The 14,750-nt window shown below is 40.4% G+C and overlaps 1 protein-coding gene across 1 annotated transcript in view; it reads left to right on the top strand.

Moving 5' to 3' along the window:
• The window catches only part of LOC139390737 (short transient receptor potential channel 3-like), a 70,963-nt gene extending 57,096 nt beyond the window's left edge, over positions 1-13,867 (top strand). Inside the window, exons 10-13 of the mRNA XM_071138072.1 lie at positions 6,064-6,273; positions 11,229-11,303; positions 13,272-13,347; positions 13,716-13,867. Of these exons, the coding sequence (XP_070994173.1) occupies positions 6,064-6,273; positions 11,229-11,303; positions 13,272-13,347; positions 13,716-13,867 (513 nt within the window). The remainder of the gene's footprint in view (positions 1-6,063; positions 6,274-11,228; positions 11,304-13,271; positions 13,348-13,715) is intronic.
• The last annotated feature ends 883 nt before the right edge of the window (positions 13,868-14,750 follow it).

Here is a 14,750-nt window from a genome sequence, read left to right as displayed (position 1 = left end):
CTTGCAAAACAGCTCGAGCTAAGTGAGGTTGGATGGAGAGCATTTGTGAACAGCAGTTTTCAGTTCTTTCCACAGATTCTCGATTCTCGATTCTGGACTTTGACTTCGCCATTCTAACACCTGGATATGTTTATTTTTGAACCATTCCATTGTAGATTTTGCTTTATGTTTTGGATCATTGTCTTGTTGGAAGACAAATCTCTGTCCCAGTCTCAGGTCTTTTGCAGACTCCATCAAGTTTTCTTCCAGAATGGTCCTGAATTTGGCTCCATCCATCTTCCCATCAATTTTAACCATCTTCCCTGTCCCTGCTGAAGAAAAGCAGGCCCAAACCATGATGCTGCCACCACCATGTTTGACAGTGGGGATGGTGTGTTCAGGCTGATGAGCTGTGTTGCTTTTACGCCAAACATAACGTTTTGCATTGTTGCCAAAAAGTTCAATTTTGGTTTAATCTGACCAGAGCACCTTCTTCCACATGTTTGGTGTGTCTCCCAGGTGGCTTGTGGCAAACTTTAAACAACACTTTTTATGGATATCTTTAAGAAATGGCTTTCTTCTTGCCACTCTTCCATAAAGGCCAGATTTGTGCAATATACGACTGATTGTTGTCCTATGGACAGAGTCTCCCACCTCAGCTGTAGATCTCTGCAGTTCATCCAGAGTGATCATGGGCCTCTTGGCTGCATCTCTGATCAGTCTTCTCCTTGTATGAGCTGAAAGTTTAGAGGGACGGCAGGTCTTGGTAGATTTGCAGTGGTCTGATACTCCTTCCATTTCAATATTATCGCTTGCACAGTGCTCCTTGGGATGTTTAAAGCTTGGGAAATCTTTTTGTATCCAATTACGGCTTTAAACTTCTTCACAACAGTATCTCGGACCTGCCTGGTGTGTTCCTTGTTCTTCATGGTGCTCTCTGCGCTTTTAACGGACCTCTGAGACTATCACAGTGCAGGTGCATTTATACGGAGACTTGATTACACACAGGTGGATTGTATTTATCATCATTAGTCATTTAGGTAAACATTGGATCATTCAGAGATCCTCACTGAACTTCTGGAAAGAGTTTGCTGCACTGAAAGTAAAGGGGCTGAATAATTTTGCACGCCCAATTTTTCAGTTTTTGATTTGTTAAAAAAGTTTGAAATATCCAATAAATGTCGTTCCACTTCATGATTGTGTCCCACTTGTTGTTGATTCTTCACAAAAAAATACAGTTTTATATCTTTATGTTTGAAGCCTGAAATGTGGCAAAAGGTCGCAAAGTTCAAGGGGGCCGAATACTTTCGCAAGGCACTGTATATATATATATATATTTATAGGCTCCTCAGAGGAGAAAGGGGAGGACCATCCTCGTCAGTAAATTTCATAAAATAAAAATAGTGAAACATTAAAAAAGTTGTACTTTTTACATAAAACTGTAAAAAAATACATTCACGTCACCAAATAATGTATTAAAAAACACTGTTTTGTAATGAAGGTCTACAGTAGCCTCAATAGCACTCTGTAGGATAGTGCCATGGTGTATCTGGAGGACAGCTAGTGTCCATCCTCCTCTGGGTACATTGACTTGAATACAAAACCTAGGAGGCTTATGGTTCTCACCCCTTTCCATTCACTTACACAGTAATTATGACAACTTCCGGAGGACATCCTCCAACCTATCACATCTCTTCCAGCATGAACTGACATGTTGTCCACCCAATCAAAGGATCAGAGAATGTATTTAGTACTGAAAGAATAAGCTACAGCTAGCTAGCACTGCAATGCATAAAATGAGGTGAGTAGTTGACTCAGAGAGAAATACAATAGTTGAACAGTTTTGACTAAATGTATTTCTTAAAAAATGGAGGAGAGAGAAAGATTGGAGGAAAATGGAGGAGAGAGAGAGTAATTTTTGTTTTACTTTCACTTACTTAGCTACGAAATGCAGCTAGGTACCTTAGCTCAAACAGAGGGATGCTATGTTAGCTAGCTGGCTATGACTATCCAACAATGGAACTCTTCCAAGTCAAGGTAAGCTTTTGATTTGACTAATTTATTGCCACCGGGATCCACTGGTGTAACTGCTAAACTGCTTACTACTGACTGTACACTGTACTGCATGATTGTTCGGGTTTACTAACGTGTTAGTTCTATTATCTGTGTTGACTATGATGTTACTTTGGCTAATATGGTGACAACGATGTAGGCAGTGTGTGTGTAGCTGTTATGATATGAAGGTTTGGCTTGGAAAGGTTTTTTCTTGTGCACAGCTGATGTGTTGTGCACAAGCAAAGGGAAAAGGTAAGAGGAGCTGTTTGTATGTGGCTATGAAAGTGCACTGTTTGCGTGTGATCAGAGGTGTATTCATTCCACTTATTCTGTTGAAAACCATTTCTTAAACGGAAGTGAACGGAATGACACGGGGAAAAACATACCTGAATAGAAACTCTCGTTTGCAACTGTTGGACTAATGATTACCCCATAGATAAGGTAGATGCAGGCAAGAGTGTGCAAGGTGGAATTGAATGTGTCACTGTCTGTCCAAGTGTCACTGTCTGTCATCTCAACCTGTGTGCGCCTATTTTGTAAACTTTCATTCATAGGCTAGTTTGTAGCAACCTCATGATGGGTATAGCAAAACATTTGAGTTAATGTAGTATAGAAATAAAGCCATGCTCATAAAAAAATAGCATCCTCCATTGTTTATTTATTTATATATACACTGCTCAAAAAAATAAAGGGAACACTAAAATAACACATCCTAGATCTGAATGAAAGAAATATTCCTTTTAAATACTTTTTTCTTTACATAGTTGAATGTGCTGACAACAAAATCACACACAAATTATCAATGGAAATCAAATGTATCAACCCATGGAGGTCTGGATTTGGAGTGACACTCAAAATTAAAGTGGAAAACCACACTACAGGCTGATCCAACTTTGAAAACAAGTCAACATGAGGCTCAGTAGTGTGTGTGGCCTCCACGTGCCTGTATGACCTCCCTACAACGCGTGGGCATGCTCCTGATGAGGTGGCGGATGGTCTCCTGAGGGATCTCCTCCCAGACCTGGACTAAAGCATCCGCCAACTCCTGGACCGTCTGTGGTGCAACGTGGCGTTGGTGGATGGAGCGAGACATGATGTCCCGGATGTGCTCAATTGGATTCAGGTCTGGGGAACGGGCGGCCAGTCCATAGCATCAATGCCTTCCTCTTGCAGGAACTGCTGACACACTCCAGCTACTTGAGGTCTAGCATTGTCTTGCATTAGGAGAAACCCAGGGCCAACCGCACGAGCATATGGTCTCACAAGGGGTCTGAGGATCTCATCTCGGTACCTAATGGCAGTCAGGCTACCACATGGAGGGCTGTGCGGCCCCCCAAAGAAATGCCACCCCACACCATGACGGAGCCACCGCCAAATCAGTCATGCTGGAGGATGTTGCAGGCAGCAGAACGTTCTCCACGGCGTCTCCAGACTCTGTCACGTCTGTCACGTGCTCAGTGTGAACCTGCTTTCATCTGTGAAGAGCACAGGGCGCCAGTGGCGAATTTGCCAATCTTGGTGTTCTCTGGCATATGCCAAACGTCCTGCACGGTGTCGGGCTGTAAGCACAAACCCCACTTGTGGACGTCAGGCCCTCATACCACCCTCATGGAGTCTGTTTCTGACCATTTGAGCAGACACAAGCACATTTGTGGTCTGCTGGAGGTCATTTTGCAGGGCTCTGGCAGTGCTCCTCCTGCTCCTCCTTGCACAAAGGCGGAGGTAGCGGACCTGCTGTTGGGTTGTTGCCCTCCTACGGCCTCCTCCACGTCTCCTGATGTACTGGTCTGTCTCCTGGTAGCGCCTCCATGCTCTGGACACTACGCTGACAGACACAGCAAACCTTCTTGCCACAGCTCGCATTGATGTGTCATCCTGGATGAGCTGCACTACCTGAGCCACTTGTGTGGGTTGTAGACTCCATCTCATGCTACCATTAGAGTGAAAGCACCGCCAGCATTCAAAAGTGACCAAAACATCAGCCAGGAAGCATAGGAACTGAGAATTGGTCCGTGTCACCACCTGCAGAACCATTCCTTTTATTGGGGGTGTCTTGCTAATTGCCTATAATTTCCACCTGTTGTCTATTCCATTTGCACAACAGCATGTGAAATTTATTGTCAATCAGTGTTGCTTCCTAAGTGGACAGTTTGATTTCACAGAAGTGTGATTGACTTGGAGTTACATTGTGTTGTTTAAGTGTTCCCTTTATTTTTTTGAGCAGTGTATACAGTATATATATATATATATATATATATATACACACACACACACACACAGTACCAGTCAAAAGTTTGCACACACCTACTCATTCAAGGGTTTTCTTTATTTTTACATTTTTTTTACAACTATGAATTAACAGATATGGAATCATGTAGTTACCAAAAATGTGTTAAAAAATCCAAATATATTTTATATTTGAGATTCTTCAAAGTAGCGACCCTTTGCCTTGATGACAGCTTTGCACACGCTTGGCATTCTCTCAACCACCTTCACCTGAACCACTTCACCTGGAATTATTTTCCAACAGTCTTGAAGGAGTCCCACATATACTGAGCACTTGTTGGCTTCTTTTCCTTCACTGTTGTCTAACTCATCCCAAATAATCTCAATTGGGTTGAGGTGAGGTGATTGTGAAGGCCAGGTCATCTGATGCAGCACTCCATCACTCGCCTTGGTCAAGTAGCTCACCCATGCTGGCTAAGTGTGCCTTTAATAAAAAAAAACACTCACAGTGTCACCAGCAAAGCACCCCCACACCATCACAACTCTTCCTCCATGCTTCACGGTGGGAAGCACACATGCAGAGATCATCCATTCACCTACTCTGTGTCTCACACAGACACAGAGGTTGGAACAAAAAATCTCAAATTTGGACTCGTCAGATCAAAGGACAGATTTCCACTGGTCTAATGTCCATTTCTCGTGTTTCTTGGCCCAAACAAGTCTATTCTTCTTATTGGTGTCCTTTAGTAGTGGTTTCTTTGCAGCAATTTGACCATGATTCACGCAGGACTTCATGTGTCTTTTACTTGAACTCTGTGAAGCATTTATTTGGGCAACTTCTGAGGCTGGTAACTCTAATGAACTTTATCCTATGCAGCAGCAGAAACTCTGGGTCTTCCTTTCCTGTGGTGTTCCTCATGAGAGACAGTTTCATCATAGCGCTTGATGGTTTTTGTGACTGCACTTGAAGAAACCGACTGACCTTCATGTCTTAAAGTAATGATAGACTGTTGTTTCTCTTTGCTTATTTGAGCTGTTTTTGCCATAATATGAACGTTGTCTTTTACCAAATAGGGCTATCTTCCTGTATACCACCCCTACCTTGTCACAAAACTGATTGGCTCAAACGCATTAAGAAGGAAAGAAATTCTACCGATTAACTTTTAACAAGGCACACCTGTTAATTGAAACGCATTCCAGAAGCTGGTTGAGAGAATGCCAAGAGTGCGCAAAGCTGTCATCAAGGCAAAGGGTTGCTAATTTGAAGAGTCTCAAATATAAAATATATTTTGATTTTTTTTAACACATTTTTGGTTACTACATGATTTCATCGTTTTTATGTCTTCATTATTATTTACAATGTAGAAAATATAAAAAATAAAGAAAAACCTGGAATGAGTAGGTGTGTCCAAACTTTTGACTAGTACTGTATATCAGTGGCCGTCTGTGACGTTTAAGATGAGGGAGGAAGATTTTTATTTTTCTGAGAATGGCCTTATTTCTATTACAGCATATTGTATGACTGTCATTCATATTCCATTCACTCAGTTCAATGAAACAATTGAGTTTCTATTGAAAAATTCAGGTATGTTTATCCCCGTTTTGTTCCGTTTGCTTCTGTTTAAGATTTGTTATCTAAAAGTCACAAACTATTGTTATCTCATAGATTATGCCTACAGCAAAGGAAATTAACAGGTTATTATCAGTTCAAATAGGTTTTTGATAATGTGTGTTTGTAACATTAGCTAGCGTCACTAAGGGGGTGTTTGCTCAGAGAGAGAAATAACTCTGCTTATCTCTCAGGACGATGCGGACGTGGAGTGGAAGTTTGCACGCTCCAAGCTATGGCTGTCGTACTTTGACAACGGCAAGACACTGCCTCCTCCCTTCAGCATCGTTCCCACTCCCAAGTCCTTCTACCACCACATCAGGTGGATAGTCGGCATGCTGCATTGCCGACAAAGGAGTGTGAAGAAGGATCTAGAGCTGGGGTTGGACAGTTCAAAGTCCAGGGTATGGATGGATGCATGGATGGATGTGTGTGTGTGTGTGTGTGTGTGTGTGTGTATGTACAGTGCCTTCAAAAAGTATTCATACCCCTTGACTTATTCCATATTTTGTTGTTACAGGCTGAATTCTAAATGGATTCAATATTTTTATATGCTCAACCATCTTCACGCAATAAACCATAATGAAAACATGTTTATAGACATGTTAGTACATTTATTGAAAATTAAACACAAAAAATATCTAATTGACACTAGTTTTCACACCCCTGAGTTAATGTTTTGTTGAAGAACTTTTGGCAGCGATTACAGCTGTGAGTCTTTCTGGGAAAGTCTCTTGTGCAACATTTTCCCATTATTATTTTAAAAATTCTTCAATCTCTGTCAAATTGGTTGTTGATCATTGCTGGACAACCAATTTCAGGTCTTGCTACAGATTTCCAAGCAGATTTAAGTTAAAACTGTAACTCGACCACTTAGGAACATTCACTGTCTTCTTGGTAAGCAACTCCAGTGTAAATTTGGCCTCGTGTAGATTTGGCCTTAAGTTATTGTCCTGCTGAAAGGTGAATTCATCTCCCAGTGTCTGGTGGAAAGCAGACTGAACCAGTTTTCCTGTAAGATTTTCCTTGTGCTTAGCTCCATTACGTTTCTTTTTCTATCCTGAAAAACCCACTCATCCTTAATGATTACAAGCATACCCATAACATGATGCAACCACCACTATGCTTGATATTATGGAGAGTGGTACAGTACTCAGTAATGTGTTGTATTGGATTTGCCCCGAACATAAAACTTTGTATTCAGGACAAAAAGTGAATTGCAGTATTACTTTAGTATCTTGGTGCAAACAGGATGCATGTTTTTCAATATTTGTATTCTGTACAGGCTTCCTTCTTTTCACTCTGTCATTTATAGTATTGTGGAGTAAGTACAGTGCTGTTGATACATTAAACTCTAACTGTTTTAAAGTCACCATTGGCCTCAGGGTGAAATCCCTGAGCCGTTTCCTTCCTCTCCGGCATCTGAGTTATAGGAAGAACGCCTGTATCATTGTAGTGACTGGGTGTATTACACCATCCAAAGTGTAATTAATAACCATGCTCAAAGAGATATTCAATGTCTGTTTTTATATATTTTTTTTTCTAGCAATAGATGCCCTTCTTTGCGAGACATTTGTAAACCTCCCTGGTCTTTGTGGTTGAATCTGTGTTTGAAATTCACTGCTCGACTGGGGGACCTTACAGAGAATTGCATGTGTGGGGTACAGAGATGAGTTAGTCATTAAAAAATCATGTTAAACACTATTTTTGCACACAGAGGGAGTCCATGCAACTTATTATGTGACTTGTTAAGTACATTTTTACTCCTGAACTTATTTAGTCTTGCCATAACAAAGGAGTTGAATACTTATTGACTGAAGACACTTCAGCTTTTCATTGTTTTTTAAAATATTTTTTATTAATCTACTTTGACAATTTTTTTCTGAGGTCTTGGCTGATTTCTTTTGATTTTCCCATAATGTCAAGCAAAGATGCACTGAGTTTGAAGGTAGGCCTTGAATCCACAGGTACACCTCCAATTGACTCAAATGATGTCAATTAGCCTATCAGAAGCTTCTAAAGCCATGAAATCATTTTCTGGAATTTTAAAAACTGTTTAAAGGCACAGTCAACTTAGTGTATGTAATATTCTGACCCACTGGAATTGTGATACAGTGAAATAATCTGTCTGTAAACAATTGTTGGAAAAATTACTTTTGTCATGCACAAAGTAGATGTCCTAACCAACTTTCCAAAACTATAGTTTGTTAACAAGAAATGTGTGGAGTGGTTGAAAAATGAGTATGTAAACTTCCGACTTCAACTGTATATGTATGAAGATGACTGTTCTCTAGAAATTCCCATTTAAGACAGGTTTGAACCAATGTAGTTTGATGTCTCTCTCTAATTTGATCCCTTTGAGGACATAATTTATTATTTATTTATTTTGAATCAGTAGGCCCATGGCATATATTCTTTCTCTCTGTCACCCTCTCTCTCTCTCTCTCTCTCTCTCTCTCTGTGTGTCTGTGTCTCTGTCTCTCTGTCTCTCTGTCTCTGAGGGTGTAAATTCGCTCTGGCTATCTACTCAAATTTCAGAGCACTCTGGTCTTAGTGTGCCAGAGCGCAGAATAATTGATTAATTTACCAACACTCAACACTGGTTGATTATGGCCAGTGTCAGTAAACATTGGAATAAAAGCATAATTAAATTGTTGCCATCAGCACAGTTAGTCATCAACCCTCTATATAACATGAAAAGAGCCTAACCAGCTCTACTAGGGGGAGTAAAATTGTCAGATTGAGGTGTTCTCTTATTTATGTCTGGAAGTAGCTAGCAAGCTAGCCAACAGTAGCCAGTTAGCTTGGGTGCTTGACTGCCATTGTGAGGTCAGAGCACTCAAATCAAACCTACTCCTCTGCTCTGCTCCAAGTGGGAAAACCAAACGGACTAAAGCCCTGAGCGCACTCTGGCACTCCAGATTGAATTTACGAACACACCCTTACTGTCTCTCTCTGTATCCCTCTTTCTCTCTCGTTTTCCCTTTACATTAACTACATTTGACCACATTGATTTCTTCTCTGAGGCATATTTCACATGGCAATCTGACAAGTGGAAAGGAAATGTTGCAGCATTCTTATCTCAATAGGCAAGCCACTAGGAAGACTCGTTGCAGTTGGTCTAAATATTGTCTTTAACAGAAACCTGCATAGTAACAGAGACCCCTTTCCATTACACGACACACTGACGTCACGCGCAGATGCGTGCGACTCTTGGCTGCAGTAGGAAAGCCAATCGCCATCTGCGACCATTCAACATAGCCTAGATTTACGATTTTATAACTTTTTGGGGGATCTCATACACTTACAGTGATGTTTTGATTCTGGCTTGAACAGTCGCTAAGATTATATTTGGTTGTGACCTTTGCAAAATAGCTATTTTGGATGCAGCAGTTGTCAGCTAGAATGCGAACGCTAATTGACACACAGTAGGCTGTAGCAAAAGCTAGCCAAAGAGCCATTTTATCTAGTTGAAGTTGGAAGTGTTTTTTTTTAAGTATAATGCAGTTGACTTGCGATGATGACACAAACATTATATTAAGCAGGACATTCATACGAGCCTTAAAATCCAATTATAATCCAAAAGTAGTGTGAAATGCACTTGGAAGCAACATGTAAATAGAGGCTTTTTTTTGCTGGCGTGCTATAAGAACTCCCCCGTGTTCTGCCACCAACTTCCACGCATCGCGCTCATGAGGCAATGTTTGTAAACACAGAAAGGGGTCTATAGTGTGTTATGTTGTTTTTGGTTTTAAAACATGCAAATATGGGGTACATTGAATTCCAGTGCTTTATGGTCAGACACACGCAATTTATTTATAACCCTTGAACCCAAGGTATTTCTTCCATTATCTACCTATTGATCGGCTGGGTGGGGGGCCAAGAATGTCCTTGGGTAGACCCCCTGTTAGCCTGTAGGGAATCAAAGAGTGGCTGAGTAGTGGGAAGAAGACATGACTGATGACTAATAAGGCTCTCTGTGCACTTGAGGCCAGATGGCCTCCGGTCATATATATATATATATTTTTTAACCACACTATCGAACTATACACACTATCGAACTATACTTGGTAAGTGAAGCCTCTCCAAGCTCCTTAGCCATAAGACACTAACAGCTAATGCACGGCCTTCATCAGAGTAGTGGCAGTGACAGTTGAGACCCTGGTATTTTGACAATGTTTCAGGAATGATGCGAAACAATGTGATATTCGTTTTTTGATCCCCCAAAATGTATGCGTGTGTGTGTGTGCTTGCGAGTGTTAAAACCAGGGGTTGGAACCAAAATTATTTTCCAATCATTTTGTTCTGAACAGAACAACTATTTATTTTGTTTCATACCATGGTTCCTACCAGCAAAACAAGGTTCTGAACCGGTTTGAACCAGTTTATATTGTTCCTTTCTGTTTCTTTTTTTAACCTGTGAAATCAACCGTTTTTAACATTTAGCTCATTACATGACTTCACCAATCAATGCGGAGAGAGCAGGCAAGCTAGTTCTTTACATGTGTGTAGCCTATGGCGCAAGATGCTACTGAATTTGTGTAGGTGGTGAGAGAGCAAGAGAGATATTTTGTGGGTGGGGAGAGAGCGAGAGAGAGAGAGTTGAGGAGGAGGCTTGAAGCGCTGGGCATCTTGTTATGACATGCATTATCTAAATTAGGTCCACAGAATTATACCAAGGAGGAGCGGCTTCTATGGAGGAGCTTTGAATGTCCTTTGAGCTAGCTAGCTGACACGCTTGAGCTAGCTAGCTAACAGGCTTGTGATTGCAGAGCGGCACCAGAATTAAAAACACATCTTACATTTTGTAGATAATAAATCCAACGTGAAACGTGATAACTAGGCCTATAGTATCATTAACTAGCATTGAAAATGTAGATCCATTCTTCTCTAGCCAATTCCAAATGTCTCTCCCTATCTTCTGAATCAAGCTTGGAATGTCAGTAAAGGAGTCTTTGTTTAGGATGGGGGAGGATCGCAGGTAACTTAAACATGCACACCGACAGGAAAAGATTTTCAGCTTGCAGGCAGACACTGGAATACATTTCTGAGTGACAGAGTAGGGCTTTGTTGCGTTTTGTTGTGGGACTAGAAAATAAATGCCTGGAATGTAAAAGAATGATATTAACCGGTTCCCATGATTTTTAAATAATGTTCTGTTCCAGAACATTATGGATCACTTTTGTTCCAGGTTCCATTTCTGTTCCTTGAAAGATTTAGTTATTTTTTGGTTCTGATCCGGTTCCAACCTCTGGTTAAGACTCTCATTGATAATTTGTCCTTATTTTTATAATGGTTAATTGAGTATCCAGATAAAATATCCAAATGTATTTTTGTTTGTGCCTGTCTGTTTTTGCAGCTCAATCTCTTCACCCAGCCCAACCTACGCATTGCAGAGTCCCACAGCATTCTGAACCAACCCACTTGCTATCAGGTAAGCTGACCTCTCCGTCAGTCTAAATATAATGTTTAGCAAAATGTCACATTTAAAGACTGACTGCCCATAAAAAAACAACTTCTCATTTTGAAAATGGCCTATGTGGCATCAATATGAGTCAGAAACATTTATTCTAGTGTCAAAAATGACTACAAAGTATAAATAGGATCATTTTGGTCATAAAGCCAGTCTGGTCATAATCTGAGATTTGGGAGATGATAGGTATGTCACGAAGTGTACCATGACAGTTTTCCTTGGGTTGATTTCAATCCTGCCCACAGCAGCCAAGTAATCATTTACATTTTAGCAGACACTCTTATCTAGAGAGACTTACAGAAGTGAGTGCTTACATTTTCATACTGGTCCCCTGTGGGAATCGAGCTCACAATCCTGGCATTTCAAGCGCCACGCTCTACCGACTGAGCCACACGGGATATCATCAATTTGGAGCACAGCTGCACGGTACCTGATCATAATGCCCATGGTCAATTTTGTTTGACATTCAATATCCCAATGGGGCTAGTTAGGTACCATCAGTAAATGACCTCAATGTATATGGGACGAATATTTAAGAAATGTCAATAGCTCCAAATTTCAATGACTTAAAAACCTCAAGCCAATTATAAATTGTAGAAATTCATATACAAATATTGAAAGCATTTAATGAGACAACTAAAATATGTGCAACATGAAAATATTGACCAATTTACTTTGTGTAATTTATTGACGGTTCCTAACCAGCCCAGAGAGAGGTTATCCAATGTCAAACCAACTTTGCCATGGTCGCACACCAGCCAGGTTAAGCTAATTTGCGAAAGAAGTTGGCTAGCACTAGCTTGCCTAGGCGACTTCGAGACACAAGACCTGGGCCTGATTTCCCAATAGCGATGGAACCTAGGCTTACCAGTGTGTTAGCTATGCATCTTTCCTACAACGACCGAAGATGTAACATGCGTTTCACCACGCAGAAAGAATGGTCACTAAGTGTGTCGTTGGAGCATATGTCTATACTGATAGGATCGAAAGAAAGGGATTGCTGCTCTCGGGTCAGCTTTCTCTATTCAAATCTTTCCTTAACATTATTTCACAATACACAATACTGATGATCAGCTCCTAGGGAGATATTACCACCTACGGCTGCAAATATTGATTCTGATTATTGTAATGCTTACCCAATTAAAATGCATTAAATCACTGATTTGGTACATCATTGCACGCATGTTAGGCTATACTGTACATCATTAAATATATTGAGAAAAATTACAAACAGTAGCCTAAAAGTAGCAAAATAGAACTCAATTTATTGAACATGAAATGTATTTAAATATGATTGATATAAGCCTTAAGCCTTTATTTTAATGCAGTCATCTCGGTTTTCATTTAAATAATATTGTTATACTCCGCTTGTTTGTATCAATTGCATAGACGTCGACAACTTTGTTTTGAAGTCATCGGCAGTCACAGATGTTTAGCGGAGATCTTCTGTGTATACAGTGATGCGGGGGGAATCTAACCATGCACTTAGCTGTTCAGCAAGTTGTCCGAGGCATGCGTTAGATTACCTGCATTGTCAAGTGCATTGTTAATTATGATGGTTTTGGGAAACAGCTCAGAGTTTTAACGACGTATGAGATACGAAGGTTCTAACGATGAACTTAGCATTAAGATGCTTTTGGGAGACCGGGTCTTGGTTAGACTGTTTCAAGTTATCTAGAAGGATGAGTGACTGTAACTGTGTACTGTTTTGGCAGAGTGAATGTACGAACACTTGCCACTTGCAAACACACACACAGGAGACCCACAATAAACCACCCCCTCCAAGACAACTCTCGTTTGTCTTCAGTCATGGCTGCTGCATTTGTTAATGACCAAGCTGAAGAACAAGACAAAATCAGGAAGTTTAGCCCCACTTTAACATAACAGCATATAGGCCTACATTTTTACAATGTTCCTTCCTTGTTACAGCAAATCATGAAGCGACTCATCAAACGCTACGTTTTGAAAGCACAAGTGGACAAAGAAAACGACGAGGTCAATGAAGGTAAAGTTGCATCTTCACTTTTACTTTGAAGTTCTTCATCAGAAATAGTCTTTGAGAATCTTTTGCGGTGTTGTTACACGATGCAGAAAATTAACAATTCTCAGGGGTAGAAAGAGGTCTACAAACTGAAAATTCCACAGGGTTCCCATTGGTGTTTGAAGCTCAAATAAACCGTGCTAACTGCATTGTGTACAGTATATAAAAAAATATATTGAATTATGGAGAGTGCATCAGTTCAACATTGTCATGCAGGGAATATTTCAGTAAATATTTCATTTGAGAACCCTTTAACAGAATTCTTCAATACAAACAACTTGAACGGAGCTCACATTATTTCTGTTAGGACCTCACATTATGTTACTTCGCAGGTGAACTGAAAGAAATCAAGCAGGACATCTCCAGTTTACGGTACGAACTCCTGGAAGACAAGTCTCAGGCTACAGAGGAGCTGTCCTTGCTTATCCAGAAACTGAGTGACAAACTGAACCTAGGCCCTACTACACGCTTTCCCTACAAGTGACCCCCGCCAACCCACAGTTCAAGAGATGCAAGATGGAAGAGTATATCAAAGCAGGCAACATCCCAGCATTTCCCCACACACTCCACAGTAACCCACTGGCCAGGTTGTTTTGTAAATGATAATGTGCTATTTTGCATGAAGGTAGTTTAAACAGACAAAAACAGCACAAGGAAATAGCGAAAAGGATTGCCTCACTCTTCTGTTGTAGGGAGAGGCTGCCCTTAGATGTTAAGATTGGGGGAGCGGAAGCTGATCCTAGATCTGTACCTAGAGGAAACTTCACCTGAAAGCCACAATTTTCCATTATGACAAATATTGTGTTAGTGTTAGAGATTTTTCAGATTAATATTAAATATTGGCAGGGGTTCTAAGCTGACATATGGAATTGTCTTAAGATGGTCATACTATGGATCATTTAGCTATTTGAATTAGAATTTTTGGACCCCTTTAGGTATCCCCAAAAAATGATTAGATAAAATATTGAATTTGGCCTTTACTACTATAGTCCAGAGAAACACATTGAATAACACATTCAAACAGTCAACAAATAAATCATGAGAAACAAGGTTTTGAAGTGTTTGTTCTATATCTAGGAGATATAAGAAAGCTCAGGGAATATATATTTTTTTACACGTCTTTAACCACTTTTTTTGGGTAGGCACAAAACTACCTTCATGTTTAAATTTTTTTTGTATAACCGGTACCGGTTACCTTCAGACAAATCCCGTGACACTTGGGGGGACATAGAGCAAAACGAAGAACATCATGTTCGTGAGAATCTCCTCTTTCCACACTGGGGTCATATAAGTTCGTAGCCCAAACGGTTCGGGCGCTACAAACAGAAGTTGGCACATCGACGGTACCAACTTCAGACGAGTCCCCT

This window comes from Oncorhynchus clarkii, chromosome 31, assembly GCF_045791955.1.
Source record: "Oncorhynchus clarkii lewisi isolate Uvic-CL-2024 chromosome 31, UVic_Ocla_1.0, whole genome shotgun sequence".
In the NCBI taxonomy this organism is placed as follows: domain Eukaryota; kingdom Metazoa; phylum Chordata; class Actinopteri; order Salmoniformes; family Salmonidae; genus Oncorhynchus; species Oncorhynchus clarkii.
The sequence above is the reverse complement of the archived record's forward strand: the minus strand, read 5'-3'. Positions and strand labels throughout refer to the sequence as shown.